The sequence below is a fragment of the Chiroxiphia lanceolata genome, chromosome 19 (assembly GCF_009829145.1).
Source record: "Chiroxiphia lanceolata isolate bChiLan1 chromosome 19, bChiLan1.pri, whole genome shotgun sequence".
NCBI classification, from domain to species: Eukaryota; Metazoa; Chordata; class Aves; order Passeriformes; family Pipridae; genus Chiroxiphia; species Chiroxiphia lanceolata.
Window position 1 is genome coordinate 12,558,722 of NC_045655.1, and position 22,960 is coordinate 12,581,681.

The following is a 22,960-nucleotide window of genomic DNA, read 5'->3' on the forward strand; positions in this document are numbered from 1 at the left end:
TGTGTTCAGCAGGGGTGAGCTGTTTGCAGACTCAGGCTCCATAAAGCCTGAGCTGTGTTCCCTGGTGCAAAGAGAGCTTCCTGCTGTGGAACCCCGGCACGGCTCCCGTGTACAGTTCTCTGTGTTGGTTACAGATTCTTTATGCTCGAGATGTTGATCAGCGCAGCACAACTTTTGAGAAATCCTTACTAATGGGCAAAGAGTTCCAGCGCCGTGCCAAGGCCATGATCCTGCGCGCGGCCGTCCTGCGCAACCAGATACACGTCAAGGTACGGCCGTGTCAGAAGGGCTCTTAGAGACACAGTTAAGGTTTTCATTTCTTTTTTTTAACTAAAAATATAAAAGTTGATTAATTGAAGATTCTGGAGGGGAATTAATTTTGTGTGTTCATGATTGGATAAATTCTTAAAATAGCAAATAGTAAATATTTAAGGAAATATATAAGGAACAAGTGTTTCTAGCCAATACATTAACCTCTTGTACAACTCAGAATGTCCTTTGAAGTTTATATGGTTGGCTTAATTCTGACTAATTCCTTTTGTCTAATTCTTGATAGACATACTTTTTATCTTATCAACAATTTGAAGTAACTTTGTTAGCAGATGATGTAAAAAATGCATTAATTTTTAGGAACATTGCTTCCAGGTTGCGGTTCCAAAAGGCTGCCCTTAGGGAGGATAGGCCATCTGCACAGAATGTTTTCATTTTTATAGTATATTAATCCCTGTGATAACTGAATGGCAGATAGGATTAAACTGGGGCCAAAGCACCTTGTATATAGTAAATAGGCTTAAAAGTTCTGGTTTGACTTTTTTAGGAAAAGTTGTAAACACAAAGCTGTTGTTATTTATCAACTAGGGGTATGCTCTCCCCCTGCTGCCATCCTGCTGTGCTTCACCCGTGCTTCCATTTGTCTCTCAGGAAGCAGGGTGTGGGATATTTGCACATCACTAATTAGGATGTGTTTTGGTCTTGTTGCAGTCTCCTCCGAGAGAAGGCAGCCAAGGGGAGCTCACTCCAGCTAACAGCCAATCCAGGATGAGCACCAATATGTGAAAAACTTCGTGCACTACCAACAGAAATGGTCCCTCAGGACTGTACCCAGTGTCTCACCCACTAACTGCTGAGCTTCACAACTGTCCCTGTCTCCCTCACTTCTTGCTCAGATTGAGAGGGTCAGGGCTGATGGTGGATAACATGAATATTCCAATAACTTCAGTTCTTCTTGAAAAGAGATTCTTTCTAAAAAAAGCATCCCTGCAATGGGTCATCATTTCAGTTTTGGTAGAACATCTTCCTCCATTCTTCTTCCACCACTCCATAAAGAGCTGTCAGGTTATTCATACAGATGCTGAGTTGAGACTTTTTCAGCTGCTATTAGTTTTCTTATTTCTAAGCTGCAAAAATAGTTGAATGGACAGGCATGATATAAGATTAATTTTGCTGACCTGAAAGTATTGCCTTGATTTTGAGCAATGCTGAGCTTTCTGTTTTCCAGATAAACTTACAAATGCATTGCTCTCAATTATGGAGCTAGAGTTCTGATGGGAGAGATTTCCTTTGAGAAACTCTGAGTGAATTTTCACCTGCACCAGAAAATGTCATCGCTTCCATGTATTCAGTCACAGGCCTTTATTTTAGGGTTTTATGTTTACCTGCATCCAGGTTCTCTCTCTCTGGTCTCTGTTTTCAAAGACCTGTTTCCTGATGCATTTCCCACTTGTGTGTGGCCTGGCTTTGGGGTCCAGTGTTATCATAGCAGTAAATCTCTACTTCATGCAAATATTGCTTCTTGTCCAGTCTTACTGTCGTAGCGTGTGATGGTTTCCCCACATGTGCAACAGCTGTTTCTGGTAGCATGGATAAATGCCATAAAACATGACTCAAGTCTTGTGGAAGCCCTGAAAACAGTCAGTCTGGGTGTCCAGTCTCCAGGTGCATTTATTCTGCTTTTCCTTTTATAAAGGGGTCAAATGTGGCAGCCCAGGGGGTGTGTGTGTGTGTGTGTGTGTGTGTGTGTGTGTTTTTTCGTCCTGTGTTCATGAAAGGAGATATGCACTGAATTTTCTGAAGTCACTGCAGCCTTGTATACATTAATCCATAAGGCAAGCTGAGAATTTTGATCCAGCCCTGAGTGGTCTGGTAACTGACTACAGATGTTACTGTTAATGCGTTCATGCTTGTGGTTTTGGGTTTTTTTTTTAATAAGTTGTTATATCTAGTGCATTAAACAGCAGGATTAAAAGCTTCTGAGTATTTGGAGTTCTGTGTTAAAGGGTTCCTGTAGGAACAGCGTTCTCTCCAGGCTTTCCATGCTTTTTGTGACTTAGGTGCTGAAAATGGAAACAGTAGTTCCTGTGAGGTCTTTGGTTAAATGTCTTCCATTTTGCCATGGAAAAATTCTCCCGTGATTGAGGGGAGAACTTTGCATTGGGCATCACTGATGGCCAGTTTAGTGAGAAAGGCAGGTTGAGTTCTCGGGTAAATTGCTGTACATCCTTAGAGAAATGCAGGGAAACTACTGCAATGCCTTCTGTTCATGCAGAAGGAAAGCCTTTCAGCCCTATAATGCTGCTTAAACATTCTTGCTTTCTTCCCAAAACGGGCCACTGATATTTATAAACAAGAAGATTTTATGCTCTGTTCTTTAAAAGGTGGTTTTGCTTCTCAGTGAAGTGCATCCTGTCAGGTGGCTCTCTGTGCTTTTACTGTATGACTGTCCCTCCCTGGAAGCTTTCTGCTGCAGGGCTCCTCAGTGGTCAGTGATGTCCTGAGCTGGCTGGAGTCTCTGCTGTCTCACTCAGCAGCTGCTCACATACGGCCCTTCACAGCCACACGGGGCCCACGAGGTGGACACAGCAGTTTCCAGCTCTTGCTGTGGCCCGAGGCCATTTTGTAGCTGGGGCAGAAGTGATCAGTTTTCTTCTCCCCAGACAAAAATGCTTGCAGCCTCTTCTGAACAGATCGAGCATTTCTCTTTTAGTGCTTAGTTCATTGGCATCATGGATGCTTTTGTGTAGAATTACCAATATGTAACTCTCTCCTTTAGCCTGTGAAAGAAGCTGCTGTTGCTTTAGGATATTGCAGATGTGAGTCAGAGCTGTCCAGACATGTTTCTTCTAGACATTGTCCAATGCCTGCTTCAGTCCTGCCTGCCAGTCCCAAAACACAGAAAAAATAACAGTGTGGATATAGTTCTGGGTAACTTGTATTCAGAAGCAGTTCCACCCAGTAAAAATTATTCTTACCTTAAATTTCTAAATAATTTCCCAAATAATAAATGGGAAAATGGTAACTAACATAGATGGAATTTTCAGTGATTCCCTGTGACCACCAAGGCCATTCAGTGGATGAAGTTTTGTGGGATGCAGCATGTCAGTACATCTTAAGATATGATCAGAAGTACGCATTTAAATGGATTTAATGAACTCATGTAGCACTTTTTTATTGATAAGGAAATGCCAGTGGTAGACCATGATGGGGTCCTCAGGCAATGTAAATCCTGCTTTCTTTACGTGACTTACCTAGGAATAAAGGAAAAACAGTTGGAAAGAACCTTGGCACAACCACTATTAGTGGTAATGTAGAAACTGCCATTATGAGATTTGTGTTGGAGTAGTTGGGTGTGATTGGTAATTATCTGTCCAGATCTCATCCAGCACAGGGGTCTGTGCTGCCAAGATCTGCAGCAGGGGGTCTGTAAGAGGAGATTATGGACTGTGGCTGGTGCAGCATCATCTGTGAGCTGCTGTGGCTGAAAGGCTTCAGTGGGTGAAGGAGAAAATATCAAGAGTTGGGTCTTTGCCTCAGGCCACGTGCATATGGTCTGTGCCACTTCCTGGGACCCTGCAGCAATGGTCTCAGCATTACTTCCTAACTTAGTTGAAATTTCAGCATTGTTCCATCCTCTGGACAGCTCCCAAAACTACTGCTGAACAAGGTATTAGTTCTGATACATGGAATGCAATATAAACTTTCAGAAAAAACAAATGAGGAAACTTTAACAATAGCAATGATGCTTCTGAAAAAGACCCATCATATATAGCTAGTAAGTACTTGTCAAGCATTGATTTATTTTTTTTTTTAAGAGTAAAGTCTCAGCAGATTTAATTTGACTATTTGAGATTCTTATGCCATCTTCTTTGTTACTCTGTGAAGCAGCTGGCAGTGGGTGAGCAGTGTGCTCCACAGGACAGTGCTCTTGGTATTTCCTACACCATCTGCTGGTGAGGACTGAGGCTGAGACAAGTCAGTGTTTCACTTTTCTGATAGTCCATCAGCTGCGAATTTGCAGTGGGGTGAAAACTACCAAACTGGTGCGGAACTGACTTCTGCTTCCTCTGATGCTGTTAGGGAATAGGGGAAGGATTACTATCTGCTTTTCAAATGAGCTTTGTGCTTCAGCTGATGTTATTTTGGCTTCTGTGTTCCTAAGGATCTCTGAATTCCACTCAACATCCTATGGGGTTGCTGGTGTAGTTTTAGACTGCCTCGTAGGATAACTTGATCAGGCTAAATTAATTTGAATGCGAACAGAACCTGGCTAATAGGGTATGTCAAGCTGTAAGAGAAATGTTCAAGATTCGGTAATTAAAAGTTTGGTAAATTCATAATGCAATTAAGGCAGTTTCTTGACAGCAAAGAAATAATTCAAGCTTCAGCTTCAGTAGGCTTATTAAAAGCTACAGACTGAAGGGCAGCTGCATTAGCAAGAGATGGTCTAATTCAAACAAGAACTCAAGTGGCAAGACCTGAAAATCTTGGATTAGGATGGGTAATCTTCTTGTCCCTGGCCCCACAGATACCACTGTTTCAGTTCTCCAAACATTCTGCAGCTCTGGCTTTGACTGTTGTATTCCCAGTGCCTGTAGTTTATGTAACTGTGAAGCCTCTGTGTGCATATAGTTTGTACCCTATAAATACATGCTGAAATATGGGAGTTTCAGTCTTTGTTTTGATGCACTTTTTGTCTTCTTGATTTTTTAATTTTCTCATATTTTATAAGCTGGTTGCCAAATAAAGGCAGTTGGCTTTCTTTTTGTCAGGTGAACTAATTACGTTTTCTTGTGTGTCTCTGAAAATAGATTTAGATATGAGAATCCAACTTCCCTCAAACTTGAAGACTGTGCATCATTTTCAGCATCATTCTATATGCAGAGCACTGCCTTTTCATCCCTCTACTCCAGTAAAATTAGTGTATATCTTCTTAAGGGCCTTTGAAACAGAAACAAAATAGGCCATTACCTTGCTGAGTTGGCAGACTACAATTTTTTTATTAGAGATAAACGGGATAATTAGTGTATTGCCTTGCCTGAAAGTAATCCCTTGCTAGTGCAGGTGCAGGTGTGCCTGGTGTGAATGGGAACCAGCTCGGCTTTGCTCATTTTGTAATTGGGCCTCTGAGTTCACAAGCGCTGGTTAGTGACCCAGGGGCCACCTGGACAGTTTTGCCTTGGTAACTGCAAGGTTGGCATCTCCCAGAATGGCTGTTGAAAGTTCAGGTGAAACTTCTTTCCATTAGCGTGGTGATTTGTAGCTGGCTGCACAGAGGGAGGTCTGTGTTGCAGTGCTGAGCTGAGCAGCTCTCCAGCCCTGTTCAGTTTTTCAGCCTCCAGCCCTGCCACAGGACAGGAGTGAACAGGGTAAGCTCTGTCTGCGTTTCTCCATTGCCTTGGGAGGGAGGTCGGGACAAATATACTTTAAATACTAATTCTGTACAGAAATGTGTCCAATTAGTATTCTCAAGTATAAGGCCCTTCCTGAATTTAGGAGCCGGAAACCAGCTTGACCGTTCCTTTGCACTGGTAAGTGATTCTGTGATGGGACTGTATTTGTGAGAGGTGTTCTAAAATCCGTGTGGGTGATGACAGAACCTCTCCCCCAGCCCAGTCCCCCTGTGCTGAACTGGTTGTTTCTCGTACAACCGTCTTTTCGGACTTCATAAATTTTCTCTGGCACAGTGAGGAGGAGAATGATAACTTTCTGATGTTTTTGGGAAACTGTAAATGGGAAGGGGTTGGTTAAGCCATTTGAAAACCAGCATAATGAACATTTAGCTTTTTTGCTAGAAGAGGGGGGAATAGACCACGAAACTCAAAATACCTGACAGCTTTACGTGTATGTCTGAGGCGAGAGGTGGACTATTTCCCCAAGATGGTGGGAGAGGTGGTTTCCAGTTCCCATCTTTAAAAAAGTCATGTGTAGACCTGGTTTTGACACACTTCTCTCAGAATTAATCAGGTGTGAAGGAGAAAGAATGATCATATAATAAAATATAAGACTTTGAGCAGGGAAAGGTTCACGAACTTTGTTCCAACTTACCACATAATTTTAGACAACCTGCTCTGTTAAACTAGAGATTTTATCTTCCCCCAACCTTTGGCTCATGGAAGACTTAAGTTTTATCATACTGTAAGAAACTAATAATTGTTAATGTGGTTATAGCAACATCTTACAGTTTTAAGTTCACATTTCCCAAGTACTGCTGCATTCCTTTCCGCATTGAAAGCGTGGCCTGCTAAAACACAGACAGATGTGACACATTTTCTGTTAGTGAGGAAGTCACTGATGTTATTTTTAGTATGCCAGAAGGCTGTTCTAATACAATAAATTTATTTCCCAGTATTAAAAACAGAACATGAAGGGTTAATGAACATACAAAGGGCAGAGTGTTATGGCAGCTTATATAGGTTGCCCCCCACCCAAAAATGCAGCATTTTCAGTCTTTAAAACACAGCATGAGACCTTTAATTGCATCCTTTTTATTTCAAATGCAGGATAATTCCCTGAGTAAGCAGTTTTTTACTTAAATAAAACTTCTCCAGAACTGAATCATGTGGAACAAGTTCACACAGCTGATGGTTCTTTGGCCCAGGGAAGCAGCGGCCTGGCAGGAGCTCTTGGACTGTTCATTTCCAAAGCTTCACACTGCACTGTCACCAGCCTCTTTCAGCACCACAGCCTCCCCCACCTCTGCCTCTCCTCTCTGACTCATCTCTGGGCTTTGAATTCCTCTTTGACTGTGCTGCCATGAAAGGGATTTTTCATACTTGGTCTTAAAAAGTAATCCATGACCTGAAGAAGCAAGGAAGGGACAAAAAAACCCAAACCAACAACCTGAAATGAGATGACTGCACTGGTAAACGGAACACCTCGTTCCTTAAAAAGAATGTGTCCTTATAGTCTGGAAACTGCATCCCAAGGCTTTGAAAGCAGAAGAAATAACATACATAAAGGAAGAGCAGGCTTTTAAAATCATACTATAAACTTTTAGCTAGCTATGTATGTAGATTTTAACACACACCCACAACCCATAACCCAAAGACTGAAGTAATGAATATACAGGTAAGGTATTGTTTAGGCATGAACCCCACTCAGACACGATCTTCCTGCCACGTACAGGGGAGATGATATGTTTGCTTGGTGCCTGGTAAGGCCAGGTGCACTTACCTGGACAGTCTGCTGTCTCCTTGAATGCTCTTTTCTTACAGCATCCTCGGCACATGTTAAACACACATTTATTGCCCTGGGTTGGGATGGGAGTGTAAAGAAGCTTGTATCAGTGAAAAGAAAATTATTACTGTTTACTGTAATAAGCAACAATACAGCTCTGCACATTCAGATCTTTGGAAAAAAACCATGAACTCAGCCTAATGGAGATGACGCAGTTGATGTCATACTGGTTATCAACTGTTTGTACATAAAGAACAAACAAACAAACAAACCCTCCACATTCAACTTATGCAACCCCAGTAACCTGTTGGGCAGCCTGAGTTACCCACCACATGCAGGCACATGCCATAAACCCTCTGTAACAAGCATGAGCACATTTGTTGCAGGTGAGCTTGCTGCAGTTCTCTGCAACACTGAAACATAGTGCCTGACATACTTGCTACCATCTGTAGCTATGCCTAAAATACATGTTACCAAGCAATTACTTCCCTATATGCAGCTTAAACTATATCTGTGTATTTATTAAAATATAATGTATGACCCTTAGGGGACAGCAGCAGCTGAGTCCTGGCTAACTGATGATGTGGCTATACCGGTCTGGGTGTCTGGGGTGCTTTGCTACCTCCACCCCAGTTAAAAATTCCTTCAGGTTTAGGGAGGCCTTGGTTAAGTCTCTTTTTTTCCCCTCTCTCTCTGCTCCCCTCCCACCCCCAGTTTCATGATATAGCTCAGAAACACATGATCTAGAGGGAAAAATACCCAACCAGGTCCACTCACAAGATTTCAAGGGCTGCCTTCAACATTACAGCGATGCAAGAGCAAAACAGAAATGAGCCTAAGCCCAGCTGCAGCCAATCCTGGCTGACACACCGAGCAATGTCACAAGGATTAACTATGAAACAGGATGGGTTTGAAAGCAGGCCAGACCAGTGCTCAGTGTTTTCCCAATAATGAACACAGCAAGAAAAACATTTTCTTCAGTAGCTGCAGCTCCAAATTGAGCCCCACCTGGCTGCTATTGCTGCGGTGAGATAACAGTGTTTCAACAGTGAGCAACATCACATGCTTGTGTTCCAGGCCCTCCCCTACCCCCGAGGTGTAATGCTAATTTTTAAGCTAGAACAGAAAATTACTTCTTGCATTTTACATGCTGCTTTACAGGTATATTAGCAGGAATAAATACACTCTGCCCACTCAGCTCAGCAACACCTCCCTGTCAAGGAAACAGTCGTTCCCCAAGGGAAAATAAAAGCAAAACAAACTCTTTGCAAATATCAAATACTTGAAGTTTCAATACACAACCTGGAAAACAGCTGCCTTGTTTCGCATTGCTAATAGTGAAAGCCAGTGTTAATCTGCTACAAGTGCAGAACTGCTTGTTCTGATAAGGACTTAGATCCAAACCCAACAAGACCCAGAGCTGCAGGTGCTGCCTGACTCACTACAGGCTGTACTGTGATGACATTTAAAGTATTTGTATTAGTACACTAAAACCCACACTGCACAAATTCAAATTCTCACTTTGCAGGAAAAACTCCATCACCACCAATTATAGTAAGAGGGGGGTTTGTTTTTAATTTCATAGTAAAATGTACATGTGTCACTACTGGAAGTTTGGTGAGTTGATTCCAAGAGATCTTGGGAAGTTCATCTAACTCACTTGACTCTCTTGGCAGTAAATATTCTCAGCAGCAGTAAGACTGCACTTTTTTTGGACAGGAAAGCAAATTATCTCAAAGAACCTATATATGTTAGTAATTTTTGTGTAGCACCTTCAACCCCAGATTGCTTAGTTAATGGTTGAGAGGTTTTTGCCTGAGTATGGACTTTCCCCCCCACATATCAGCAGGACTTGACATGCTCCTGCACTATAGGGCACTGGCCCAGACCTACCTCAGGATTTCAAATGACAGAATAGGATCATAGAATAATTTGGGTTGGATGGTCATCTAGTCCAACACCTCACAAAAAGAAGGGACATTTTCAACTAGATCAGGTTGCTCAGAGCCCTGTCCAACCTGACCTTGAATGTTTCCAGGAATGGGGCATCCACAACCTCTCTGGGCAATCTGGGCCAGTGTCTCACCACCCTCAGCATAAAAAATTACTTCCTTACATCTAGTTTGAATCTACTCTCTTTTACTTTAAACTCATCACTCCTTGTCCCACTGCAACCAGCCCTGCTAAAAAAGGTCCATGGCCATTTTTTTGGTAGTCCCCTTTAGGCAATGGAAGGGGCTCTAAGGTCCCCCCAGAGCCTTCTCTTCTCCAGGCTGAACCTCCCCAGCCTTTCCCAGCCTGTCTCCATGGCAGAGGGGCTCCATCCCCCTGACCATCTTTGTGGCCTCCTCTGGACCTGCTCTAACAGCTCCATGTCACTCCTGCACTGAGGGCCCCTGTGCTGGATGTAGCACTCCAGGCAGGGGTCTCACAAGAGCAGAGCAAAAGGGCAGAATCCCCCACCCACTGACCTGCTGCCCATGCCACTTTCAGTGCAGCCCAGGACACTGGTGGTTTCTGGGCTGCAAGTGCACACTGCTGAGTCATGCCCAGCAACCCCACGTCCTTCTCCCCAAGGCTGCTCTCAATCTGTTCATCCCTCAGCCTGGATGCATACTGAGGTCTGCCCTGATGCAGGTGCAGCACCAGTACTTGGCTTTGTTAAACCTCAGAGGTTCCCACGGGCTCAGCCTTGTCCAGGTCCTTCTGGATGGCTCCATTCCTCAGCTGTGTCCACCCTGTGTGCACCCTCAGCCTGATGTCTCTGCAAACCTGCTGAGGCTGCCCTCCATCCCGCTGTCCACATCGCTGGTGAGGACATTAAACAGCGCTGGCTCCAGTACAGACCCCCGAGGGACACCAGGTCTTACTGATCTCTGTCCAGACACTGTGCCACTGACCATTACATGGTCATTTAATTTCCATTTAAGGGACACTTACCTTAGGTACTGACTTACCTTAGGGTTTCCACATTGATCACATTTTGCATATTTGGCTGGAAAGACGAGAGAGAGCCGATTTCAGCAATGGTATTTTTATGTGGAAAAAGTAAGTTAAAAAAAAGAAATCAGGATCAGACAAAGCTCAGTGCTTTTTTGGCCGCAGACTCTTTTTGAAATAAAAATACAGTACCTCAAATAATAGTGTTAAGGTAAAGATACTTTGAATTTTTAAGTGCCTCTAAGCTAAATCCAAACATAGAAAATTCTAATCCTCAAGTCAAGCTCAAGACAGGAGGACATCTACTTGAAATGCATACAAAATTTCCATTTCAAATACTAGTTACAGCTATAATTCAGTTTGCAAAGCATTTTGATCTTAAAAAGATGCTTATAGTGAATCAGTGACCTGCTACTTTGATTCTTGTTTTCTTTATTAATGAACATAATTTGAATCACACTGCCTGTTACTGAAGTTTTCCAACAATTTCCCCTCTTTTTTAAAGTTTCTACAACTACACAAGCAAGGAAAATAAATAGTGGCAACTATGTCAAAGGTGATATCAGCAACTCTCCATGCATTTATGCCAATAAATGGAACTTACGTTTTAAAGATGGATCAAAGCTTTTATTTGGATTTCTTAACTTCTTTTTTTGTTTATTCTTTGACAGAAGCTCAGAATTTCCATCTTCCTCCTCTTCCAGAGTACGTTTCCCTCGTACACCTTTTTCAGTTCCACTGGCTCCATTCTCCTTGCATCTCTCCTTTGGCCTGAAACAGCGAATTTCATCATAAGTTGGCCAGAGGGAAGAAGTAGCTGTTCCCTGGCCACTACTGTGCTTTACTGAAATCTGGGTAAACTAAGTCAATTAAAGTTGGCCAGTTAAATTAGGCACCTGTTAGCCTATTATTCCCAGGTTTTACTTAAGCATTTATTTAAGTATTTACTTAAGTATTAATCTTGACACTCTTGTTCTCTTCTTCAGCCCAACTTTCAGCAGAAAGAGAATAAACTATCTGAAAAGTGTCCATACACTACAAGCATCCTTTATAGAATACAATTTAGTTCCCATCTTTGCTACCATGGTAGTTACCAGCAACATTTGTGCTGCATGTAACAATAAAGCACTGTCAGGTAGCATATTTGCTGCACATCAGGTTCTCTTTTTGAGCTACAGTGGAATTCCTGGTTTTTACTCTCCAGAGAAAGAGAGAAATCTGAGGAGGATCTAAAGGAGAAGATGCAAAAAACAAGCAACATCCCCAGGAACAAAATAATAACCACGAAAAAAACAAAACAGAGTAAAAATAATCCAAAGTCTTCGCTTTTTTTCAATGAATGTAAGCTTCTAGAACAGAATCAGTGGCTGATACTGCTGGAATGGGTGTGAAAGGTCTATGAGTACCTTTAAGTGTCAGAATAGATGACTCACCCTGGCCTGATGTATGGCTGACATATCCAGTGGAAAAAAGGCAACCCTTCTTTTGGCTTTTCTCCTTCTTTCTGATTAGCTATTTCTTCCTGCAGCACAGAGTTACAGTCACTTTTCCTGGAGTTCGCAGGCAATATGCTAAATAACACTTCAACTCCAGGAAACCACAAACTGGAATTCAAGCTAACAATTATTGACAGTTACATACGAAAAAACCCTCTACTAAGACAGGTGAATTGACACTTGTAACTCCTAAACTCCTTTATCCCATGTAAAGTCGTTCAGACTTAAGGGGATGCTACTGCAGTAAACTACCAATATCAGGGCTGGTAAAGCCACAAAGTTCCAGAAAGTGACCAATGGGTGTCAACTGCATGACACATATGGCACATTCCCACCAAGTGCAGACAGTTCTGTGAGATTAGGGCCCATCTTGGTACCTGGCATCGCAGTTTCAGCTCCCTGTTGACATCTACAATCCCCTCTAGCGTCTTCACTTTTGCTAATTCTTCACGCAGCTGCTGGTAAACTTGAAGCCTGAGGCAAATCCCAAATATCAAGTCATATTTAGACTGAGATCAACTAAATATATCTTTATAAAAGTTTTTAATAGATTTTTCCTAGTGCACTTGCCTTTGGTAAAAGCCTATGTTCTTCCCTCTAAGTCCAGAGAAAAGCACACATACCTCTTTTCCAGATAAATACTTGGAATACAACCAAGGTACTTTGAGATAAGTTCACGTGAATGTATAGTGCACCAGCTGCTCCTCAGTAACTGCCCATGGCCATGCTTTTGCTCCACAACAAATGCAAGAGCACTTTGCTTCACAGTGAACAAGGAGTGAGTTAACTCATGCTTGCCATGAAGGGCATGTGTGCATAAGGGGAATTACCACATGGCAGCTACTGCGCTGTGAGCTCACACCCCAGCTTGTCTTGGGGCAGTTTGTTCATTCCCCATGCCCTGTTTCTCACATATGATGTGAAGGGTAAAGGCCTCAGCCCACATCCTCTCCAGCCAGGTCCAGGAAAGAAAACCTTGCAGAACACTCATTCTGGCCCAACAAATCCTTGTCCAGAAAACCTAGACACTTGATAAGCAGGATGAGCCCTAAAAACACTAAGAGTTCTCTGGAGATACTCACGTGTGATGCCAGAGCTTGAAGAGATGAGCCCTAACATAAGACAATGGACAAGGGTACTTCTGCACTATCTCCAGATACTCCTCAGCCATCTCCCACACCAAGGGGTTTCGGCCTTCAAACAAGGCTGGATTATGAAGATTACCTTCTAGGGAATAAAAAGAAATACTCAAACTTTCATTTCAGGATTGAAACAAAAACCAAAATCTGGAGACTGATCAGCTCTGTCTGTTGTAATTCTACCAGCCAGCCACAGACACATCACCCATGTACTACTCACAAGAGGGACACAGGATCTGTAAAACTCTAGCCTCACCTCAGGACACTGTATTTCACTATACAACTCTTAATTGAGCCTAACTGCACATATCTATGTCGGGATAGGTGCAACTGTGCAAGAATTTGTAACAGAAAGCTAGAACTCGTTTCCCTCAGGAAGACTGCAAAATGCCTTCTCAAACGGGTTAGATGTTTTTTTTCTTCCTTCTGCATGTCAGAGAAAGTTGCAGGGAGAAGTGAGCAATCTCTCTTTCTCCCTAGTACGCAGAGAGATAACATGTTTGCAGATGTGTACAAGGCCTCCTCAGGCCAGAGAGGGTGGTGGGGGGGAGAGAGAATATACAAAAAGCCTTGGAGAAGGCAGGGTGTTGCTTTTTTTTTCCCTGGGGCCCTGGTGTGTGCACCATCGTTAAGAAGTGGTCCTTGCATCTGAAATAAACCTTTTTTTAATCCTTCAACTGCCTTGGCGTTCTTGGGAAGAATACCCACGTATGTTTTACCTTACAATCTAATTAAAGTACAATTTCTAGAAAGGCATCTAACCTTGACACAAAGACAGGGAAAAAATTAATAAATAGAGAAATCACCGCTTTTGTTGTCCAACGGTTAAATACTTAAACAACAAGTCTTACCTTATGTCTGTATTGACATTTGTCTGGCCTAAGTTTACAGATACAGCTTCTCACTATGCTTTTCTCTACTGGCTTCACAAGCCTTTTGTTAACAAGTATTTTCTAAAACGAAGATTCTACAACCCCCCAGAAAATATCCTTCATTGCTGTAACTGTGTGAGTGATTGGAAGCTCTTTCTGATGCCTATCCTAGTTCTTCCTGTAGGAAGTTATGTCAATTCTTTCTTGTCCCAACCCAACATGAAACATCTGCAGAATATTAATCCACAGATGCACTTAGTTAATTAAGAACCACTCAAAAACTGTTCCATTGATTAACAAATGTAATGAAAATATTCCAGGAAAATAGGAGTCCCATATGCCTTTGCCAAGCAATTAGATTTGAGCAGTTCAGTATTGCAAGTCCAGCACAACAATTCTTACAAATCTTAAGTGATTCCTGGTCCTGCTAAGAGATGGCCAATATAAGAGGAGAGAGAATGGCCACTCAACTGTCAATCAAAGCTGTTTACCAAGTCAATCTGACATAAGCTTTTAATAAATGTATATGGGGCTGCTAAGAGAATAAGAAACAGTTTGTATTCCCATCTGTTAGGAGTAAGAGTTCATTTTCTTTACCTGCACTCATGACGCCATGTACTCCTGTCTTACGGATACATTCTTCCACGTCACTGAGGCACTGGATGTTTCCATTTGCGAATACAGGAATGTTTACAGCTTTTCTATACCAGTGAATAAAAGAGATGCATAAAACTGAGAATTTGAGTCAACCTACAAATTCTTCTCCTGTCACACAAATTTGTTTGCTCTTCAATGTCACTGCACACTCTGCTTAAAATCCAGTGTGTCAGCAGGAATTCAGTAAGACTGGTACTGCTCACTGCTCACCTGACAGCTTGAATGTGCTCCCAAGATGCCACACCAGCAAGTGGTCCTTTCTGTTCCTTAGTACGGCCATGCACAGTCAGCAGCTGGAACACAAAATTACATTTACTTTTCACAGGTATGAAACACTGGAACAAATCCACTGACAAAAATTTCATTTCACCCTATACACTTCATGGATGCACTGAATTCCCACTGCTATTTCAGTGCAGGCAGTTTAGCATCACAGAAAGATGTCAGCAGCTCACCTACCATGGCATGGTCTTGGGCTCCTTTCAGTTTGCTATTCCATGGCATGACAAGATTATACCATGGGAGAACCTACAGATTTCCTTTTGCACTGGATTCCATTTGTGATTCGCTTTGGAATTTGTGTTATATTGATCTACCTTTCTCCTCAGCAGAAGGTCCAAATACTGTCACTACTGGCTCTAACTACAGACCATCTCTTCCAGTTTAACTGGAGTTAGATCCAAGAAGGCTGCCTCTTTTTTCAGCAGTGGTGGTGATCTTTGATATTCTTTTTTTCTACAGTCCTACACTGCCTCCTGCAGCACTCTGTGAGAACTGAGATGCTCAAGCACAGTAAAGGATGCAGTGATTACGAGAGACTCTGAAATCATCGTGTCTTCCGTATCATGCTATTGACCTGCTGCCTGGCACTGCAAAAACACATACTCACTGTATCCTGTTTGCTCTGTCTGCAAAACAGTGCAGCCTATTCATCTCCACAGTACACCAAGAACTGGTCATCAGATACTTGACACAAAGACATGTCCAATGCAAGAGAGTACAGGGAGCAGTTGCCTCCTTACCTGGCAGCCAGCTTTCTCCAGCATCTGTGCATACTTCACTGTCTTGTCAATGTCTGGGAAAACGCGGATTTTGCATGTGATGGGAACAGAGAGCTTCTCGTTAGCCAGTAAAACTGAGAAAGATTGAAAGGACAGGTAAGTGGGCTGCACAATGCTATGAAAAGTGTCTACTCTCCTCAAGATCTGATACCATGTGTGGTATGGAAAAAGCCTGAGAAGTTAATGCTGTGTAGTTCTCACAGCTTAAAAAATCAGCAGTGTCCTCCACAATCCTTATTGCATAGGTTAATCAAGTAACAGTAAAACATAAAGCACAAAATCTGCATTCTAACAAGGTGGCATAAAATAGTCACCATTTAATAGCCCTAATGTTTCCACCCCATCAAACTTTCACTTTCAAGGACCATCCCCTCAAAACTTAATTACTGATACAAGTTAATTATCATCACAAGCTATTGTACTCCTCCAATGTTAACACTTGCTTGTCTACCTTTCCTATGAAAGGTGCTTCGCTTCTTTGCAAATTATCACCCAAATAATCATGACAAAGTAGAGTCTTGTCCATGGCAAGCAGAGGCTTATCAACTGAGGTAGAGTATGGACCAGAGTAAATAGTAAATGTAGATCACAGAGTCAAAGTGAAATCTAGAACATGTTAAACTCCTATAGTTCTTACACAGTGCATGGAATCACAAAAATACTAAAAAAGGGAGCCAATAGGAAAACACTGAGTAAGGGTATCTCTGAAATTCTCTTCTCTTCCAGACTTTGGATGTACAATGTAGGAAGTCATCTGCTGTCTTCCAACGCAAATCCTACGAGCTCCAGTGATAAGTACTCCCTATCACCCTTTCAAAGGAGCACACAAGCAAGGTGTATATAGGTTCAGGCAGAAAAGAGAACTCCAACATTTTAAAGGCAGCTGGGGAAGAAGGACAAAGAAGACCACAGTCTAAGATAACTCTCCTACTAGACAGCCTCGGTTCCCACCCAACTAGATGACCTGAGTTCTTTTCACATCTTGAGCCTATTCTGATTTCCATATTTCACAACAACCACATTACATGCTGGGCAAGGAAGCACCATCTCTCTTCCCAGGTTCTTGGCAGTGTCTTTGTGCCAAACAGCACTCAAGATTCCTCAGACCACAGGGAATGCAAACAGAAATAAGACTCTAACTTCATGGTTCAGACACTTGCTTCCAAGTGGGGTGGAGGCACATTCTCAGTTCTACACAATGACCAAAACCTTGCTTTTTACATCAGTTACAAATGCATGTCTTAAAAACATGTTCACAACAGCTACTGAGAGCCTGAAAACAACCTACACAAATTAGGAGAAGAAAGACATAATTTGCTGTGCTGTGGACAGACGGAGTACACTGAATTGATCAGAAAAGGGCAACTGTGACTTCAAGCAGAAACCTGTCTCTTGGTACCTAAGGTACTGGGAGTTCTGCTGTTTCTAGAGTTGGAGAGCCACTGAGCCATCATATGAGACTGGAACTTAATTGACTCACTTTCACTTAAAATTTGTTTCAGGTACTGAAGACTTTTAACAGATCTAGTATGAGTTTGCAGTGGGATACCACCAAGTATCTCGAGGGTGCCACTGTATTACAGCAAGAAAGAAAGAAAAAAAAAAAACCAATGCAAAAAAACCCCCCAAACCTAAATACAACCCTCCCCAAAGAAACATGCTGCACCTCCTTTCCCCAAAAATCCCTAAAGCTCCTCTCAGTGATGTGTTCTTTTGATTCCCTCTCTAAATACTTACTCATTCTCTGAAGAAGATCCCACTCCTCTTGCAGAAATGCTCCGTAGTGACCTATGATAAAATAGCATAAGACAGATTTGTGCAGAGGAGTAAGATCCTGAAGCACACAGCTCTCATAAACACTCACATACAAAGATCCAGACACTCATATGCCTCATCAGCAGAAACAGTTGCTCTGTCCTGCCCCAACTGGAAGTTGGATCATTCTGTTGCCCCTGCCACACCAGACTTACAGGGTAAACAAGGAATCCCCACACCCTGCTTTCACTGGTACTCCCTAGGGCTGGTGTGTTGACACTGGCAGCTCAAAGTCCAACTTTCAGAGGTTTATATCAGATGTTTAAAAAATCCAGTTAGGATAAAAGCTGGTAAGACTGAAAGATCTGTTTGCTCTGTACGCCACTGATCATCTCCTACTAGTCTTTGAAAGACATTTTAGAAGAGGAACGGGCATTTACTGAACACATTTTCCTCAACATCCTAACTGATCCCAAATTTCCAAACACAGGTTTTGGTTTTCAAACATGCAGTATCTGTAAGGGATTCAGCAGGTGTCTTCTTCTACACTACTGTGAATAAACTCTGTGCAAGTATCCAGAAAACAGGAGATGATAAGTGTCTGCATGATGTAATTTTAAATGTAGCTTTTCAAAATTAGGCTGTTTGAGCAACTGAAATCAGAAAGAAAATCAAGCTCTTACTAAGAATACTTCTTGGGAAGGATATTCTAGACACAGGAGCTGGCACTTAAGAGAAATGGGAATTAATTATTAGTATATCTAATTTTTGCTTTAGGTACTACAAAGCATTACCTGTTAGAGTGGGTATAAATAAGTCTGACTTCAGCAGTTCTGCAGGCTTGTCCCTCTCCATGTTTTACTGCCAACGTTCACATTTGGAACATGCCATTTCTCTGTTTATTCAGGGTTCAGGTTTGCACGTACCTCTCTTTGCAATCATTTGGGGGCAACCCAAATTTAGGTCTATGGCATCACAGTAATCCTGAGCCAACAGCGCTGCCTGGACAAACACTTCAGGATCATTGGCACAGAACTGTGAAAACCAAAGAAAAGTGGAATAATCAGGCAATAGCTTTCTTCAGGTTGTCCTGGTTTGAGACCCCTAAAATCCAATTCCTGAGTCCAAGCCCCCCTCCCAGGGATTTCTCGAGTCAGCTGACGGTCCCCCCCCCACAAGGTACTGACAACACATTATGATGTAGTTATGAAGCAACTACCTGCTACATAAAACAGGCATAATATGCACAGTTAATAACAGCAAACACCATTTCTCAAACTGATAAAGGGAAGCCATTTGATACAACCTTTCGGACTTCAGTAAAGCATTTGATGCTGTTTCTCACAATCCACAGCTGGATAAACACATCACGTGACGGGTGAGCAACTGGCTCACAGGTCAGGTGCAAAGGGCTACAGTAAGTGGGGTGACATCAGGCTGGCAACTGGTCACTATTGGGGTTCTGCAGGGCTCCATCCTCGGCCCAGAGCTCTTCAACATCTTCATAAATGACTTGTAACTTTGCCAATGATACTAAACTGGGAGGAGCTGTAGACTCCCTCAAAGGCAGAGGCCCTACAGAGGGACCCTGACAAATCAGTCAAATGCTCAGTCTTAAATAAAATTAACACTACATTTAAAGCACAGTGCAAAAATAAAATTATTAAGAAAAAATAGATTAATTTGAAACTGTTTTGTTGAAGAGGACAGAGCCAGACTATTCCTCTCATTTATGCTTTTAAACAGATTTTCTAAAATTCATTATTAACAAAAATCAATGCCATCACATCTTTAAATAAACTTGAAACAAAATTTGAACTTAAACACTTCTGAGCAGAAAGTGTTACTTAAACCTATTGCACTACATAAATTATGGCTGACACCAACTAAAAAAAAAATCACTTGCTTTCTCTGAGATGACTGAAACAATGGAAAGCCTCCAACCAAGCCACATAGTGAGGATGTTTACACTGTTAACAAAGCCTACAGAGCAAGCTGAGCTCAGATGTACCTCTGCCTAATCTAATCCCAAGAGTCTGTGACCAAATCTGTAAGGATTGCTGCACTAGGTCAATCCAAAGATTACTCTACTTAGTTCTGTACTTTATGTCTAATAGCAGACAGTGGGAAGAAAGATAACACAGCAAGCTCACAGTGACCCTCTTCAGGCAGCTGCCCCTGAAACACACAGCTTACTGAGCTGAAGATCTGTGACTTACAGCAGAAGCAAAACATGCTTTAAGCTTTCCTACCTTCCTTGTGTCCTTCCTCTATAGCTAAGCACCGAGCTTGGCGTTTCAGAGAGCTACTCAAAAAACTGTGATTCTCCCTGAGTGGTATCAAATCTGGGGGACACCTTGGCTCCACAAGACCAGTTGTAATCTGCCTCTAAAAATGAGGTGCAAGGGACTGAAACCCTGTGAGAAGTCCAGTGCTCCAGGCCCCTGTGGTTAAGACACCAAATCCTCTCATACACGAGATAAACAGAAAAACACACTTATCTTCGTGAACTAAGTATTGTCAGGGGTATTTACGTGAAGAAATGAGATTTCTGTCGTCCTACACAACCACGTTAAAATCTGAATGAACCTGACTAGCTTCAACTCACGCACATTTGGAAAACGCCTGGATATGTTAACACGAGCAGGGAGGAAGGCGCGGGCGCGTTTGGCAGTGCTGACTTGCGTTCGCAGCGTTGCCCAAGAGCGGCACAGCACGGTGAGCCCGGAGCAGCTCCTCCGGCAGCCAGGGCGGGGGCCGCGCTCACCTGCACGATGAGCGGGCGATCTTCGGGACAGGCCTCGCCGTAGAGGTTCTCGCGGCGGTAATTGGCGTCCCTGAGGAAGACCTGGGCGTGCAGCATCGGCGTGTAGCAGAGCTGGGCACCGTGGCGGCGGCTCAGCAGCCTCCAGGCCAGCTCGCTCTGGTCCACCATGGGTGCCACCACGTAATGGGCGCTCCGCAGCGTTTCCCTCCAGAAGGCCTCCCCGCGCAGCTTCGGCATCTCCCGCGCGGCCGCCCGTGCAGCGTTGCGGCCGCCGCCGCCCCGCGCCGCCGCCCCGGGGCTCGGCCTGAGGCCCGCGGGCTCCGCGACCGCTGGGCCCGGCCCGGGCCCCAGCGCTGCCGGACGGTGCCACCGCCATCTCGCTCCGGCCAGCGCTACGGTGCAGCCGCGCGCCGTCCCCTCCGGAAACCGCGGCGCTGGCAGCAGGGGCCGCGCGCGAAGAGGCCCGGCCGCGAGGCCCCAGCGGCGCCTGAGGGGCGGCTCCCCCGCGGTACCGGGCACCCGCAGGGACCCGCCCTCCCCTGTCCCTGAGGCCGCCCCCGCAGGGCGTGAGCCCCCAGGGCGGTGCCTTTGGGCCCTTCGGCCCCTGCCCCAGCAGGAACTGAGGGGAAGCGCCATCAATGAGCAGTGCAAGAGCTCAGACTGAGTGAGGGGCTTGCCCTGTCCTTGGTGTCGGATGGCCAGGGCAGAGAGGTGGAAATGATCGAATCGGCCGAACCAAATATAACGGCAAACATGACAAAACTGCTCATTCTGCCTCATTTTATAAAGGTACTGACCATCACCAGGATGAGCACAGTGGAGGATTTCTACTTTTCTCAGCCAATACCTTCCAGAACATCAAAAGTGCTGCCATCTCTACTCCAGTCAAAACATCAGTATAACTTGAGTCATAGGGCTTTCTTCAAAATGGAAAAACTCAAAATCATTATGATACTATAAAAAAGCATCAGAACCTAAGCAGGGTTACATGTACACTCCAATTGCTCAGTAAGTTTGTTAGAGTCTGTCTATTCACAGCCTTTACAGTTCAAGTTCACTGTCAAAGCGTACATTTTTCTCCCTCCCCACCTTTCTACCACTCATGGCTGTGGTGAACTTGCTGCAAGAAATAGTTAAGTTTCAAGCTTCTAATTCTTCTCTACTATCTTTCGTTGCCTTCAGCAATGTAAACAACCAGTTCTGCTATTTTAAATACACAGCCTCTCCAACCCTCCTTCATCAGTCCCAATTGCCTCTCATGCAGCTGCTCCAGGGATATTTTTTCTTTCTTTTGACCCCAATATGCTGGCATGATGTCTGATCTTCAGTTATGGTAACTAAGTGCAGGAGAAACAAACACCTACTTCCTTTATCACTATTCTACCTTAAATCTTTTGGGTTTTACTTGACCTCCATCTCAGCACCAGAAAACGTCTCTACTTCTTGTCTAATAAGTGTATAGGGTCAGAGGACTGGTCTTCAGTCTTGAGATTAAGACCAGCATGCTCTTAACCTATGAGAAGGTAGCTGAAAAGGGAGATGAAATGTATCAGCTGACAAGAGTCCCCACTTCACGTTCACAGAGAAGAGCAGGTGTGAGACTTCTGCCCTTCTCTTCTCAAAACAAGCAACTGCAGTACTGGATTTTGCATTCTGATATTTTGGCACACTGAATTCAGCAGCCAGTTATATAATGGCTTAACAGGGCAGAAGCTCATAACTAGACAATTATGGGAAGAAAACAGAACAAAACCAAACAACCTTCTGCTTTTCAAATAACCACCACAAGAACACTGAGAGCATATAAGCTGTCAGTAATGCTCGATCTTTCTATGACTAAGCCAGTATCTTCAAGCTCTGCTTAGATGAAACCATGCACATTTGTTATACAGAGAACTTGTCCAAATCCTGCTCTGACGGATGGGACAGCATTAGTCCTTGCTCCCTCCACACAACTCATTCAGAGACATTAAACACTTTAGTAGAGAAATATTGTACCTGTTTGCCCAAAGTTTAATTACTCCTTTCTTTTTCCTTCTAGGTTTACAACACAACCAAGACAAGTAGGATTCTTTCAACTCCTTTTTTTCAGGCTCACTACAACTGCCACTAGTTAAACCAAACCCAACCAGTCTCCATCTGTTTTATGTAGTACCCTGTGCCAATATGTGCAGGGACAGGGTACAGGAGATCTGATGAAGCCCCATGGAATGCACACAGTTCATAGCCACTTCAGCACTGGATTCTTCGCAGCTGTAAGGCACGTCCCCTTCCCACGTTACCCGCTTTTCTCCTTCTGCTACTAACACCTAGTCCTCACACCTAAAACTTCACAGCATTTATACCCATTGCCTGTCTAACCCTCTCACTGACCCTGAGGTAGATGCTGTTGTCCCATTTTACAGATCAGGAAACTGAAGCAGGAGCATTTATGGCTTGTCCAATACCACAAGAGCCTGAATTAGAGGCTGAGAGTTTTCACTTCAATATTGTGGCTGTATATTGATTGTATCTAAGGTACCAAAATCATGGCAACAAGAAGCCATGCTCTAGTGTACTAAGTCTTTATTATTATTATTATTTCTCTAGACTCCAAATCAGATATGCCAACAGCAGTTTTTGCTTGATACCAAGAAATGAGAGATTCCAGGTGAAACACGAAATTAAGAAATGGTGGTAGAAAATAAGACAAAAAGCCAACTAGTGATCAATTCTGTTTAATACTAGGAAAGCCAAAGAGAAAAAGACACTCTTCAGACCCAAAAGTATTAATTAAAAGAAAAAAAAACAAACAAGAAAAAAAAGAACAAGACATTACAAA

At 43.2% G+C, this 22,960-nt stretch overlaps 2 protein-coding genes across 7 annotated transcripts in view; one reads left to right on the forward strand and one right to left on the reverse strand.

Moving 5' to 3' along the window:
• Window positions 1-4,936, forward strand: part of GPS1 (G protein pathway suppressor 1) — a 13,353-nt gene extending 8,417 nt beyond the window's left edge. For 2 of the 3 annotated variants that reach the window (XM_032706663.1, XM_032706662.1), the window contains exons 13-14: window positions 135-269; window positions 982-2,262. In XM_032706663.1, coding sequence (XP_032562554.1) covers window positions 135-269; window positions 982-1,056 — 210 coding nt within the window. In that variant the 3' untranslated portion in view covers window positions 1,057-2,262. Of the gene's footprint in view, window positions 1-134; window positions 270-981 lie in introns of all 3 variants that reach the window. The other variant, XM_032706661.1, reaches the window with a different exon arrangement.
• Window positions 3,472-20,495, reverse strand: DUS1L (dihydrouridine synthase 1 like). 4 transcript variants are annotated; one of them, XM_032706666.1, is made up of 13 exons: window positions 20,140-20,495; window positions 18,299-18,407; window positions 17,355-17,405; window positions 15,579-15,691; window positions 14,767-14,849; window positions 14,497-14,600; window positions 12,971-13,115; window positions 12,266-12,362; window positions 11,826-11,914; window positions 10,997-11,163; window positions 10,410-10,447; window positions 7,450-7,525; window positions 3,472-3,524 (listed from the first exon to the last, which is right to left on the reverse strand). In XM_032706666.1, exons 1-13 carry the CDS (start codon window positions 20,374-20,376, stop codon window positions 3,487-3,489), a joined length of 1,347 nt encoding a protein of 448 aa, XP_032562557.1. In that variant the 5' UTR covers window positions 20,377-20,495; the 3' UTR covers window positions 3,472-3,486. The 4 variants fall into 4 exon arrangements, with proteins under 4 accessions (XP_032562557.1, XP_032562555.1, XP_032562556.1 ...); XM_032706664.1 differs by lacking the exon at window positions 3,472-3,524 and adding an exon at window positions 6,716-7,074; XM_032706665.1 differs by lacking the exon at window positions 3,472-3,524 and adding an exon at window positions 6,716-7,074 and having other exon boundaries at window positions 15,579-15,631; window positions 20,140-20,410.
• Between the last annotated feature and the right edge of the window lie 2,465 nt (window positions 20,496-22,960).

Excerpts from the sequence above, each read along its gene's own strand:
- DUS1L (XM_032706664.1), bottom strand. The coding sequence starts at position 20,376 with ATGCCGAAGCTGCGCGGGGAGGCCTTCTGGAGGGAAACGCTGCGGAGC. Across the intron at positions 13,116-14,496 it reads ACATGGCGTCATGAGTGCAG|AAGGTAATCTTCATAATCCA; the intron begins GTAAAGAAAATG and ends TTTATTCCCTAG. Across the intron at positions 11,915-12,265 it reads AGCTGAAACTGCGATGCCAG|GAAGAAATAGCTAATCAGAA; the intron begins GTACCAAGATGG and ends TCTGTGCTGCAG.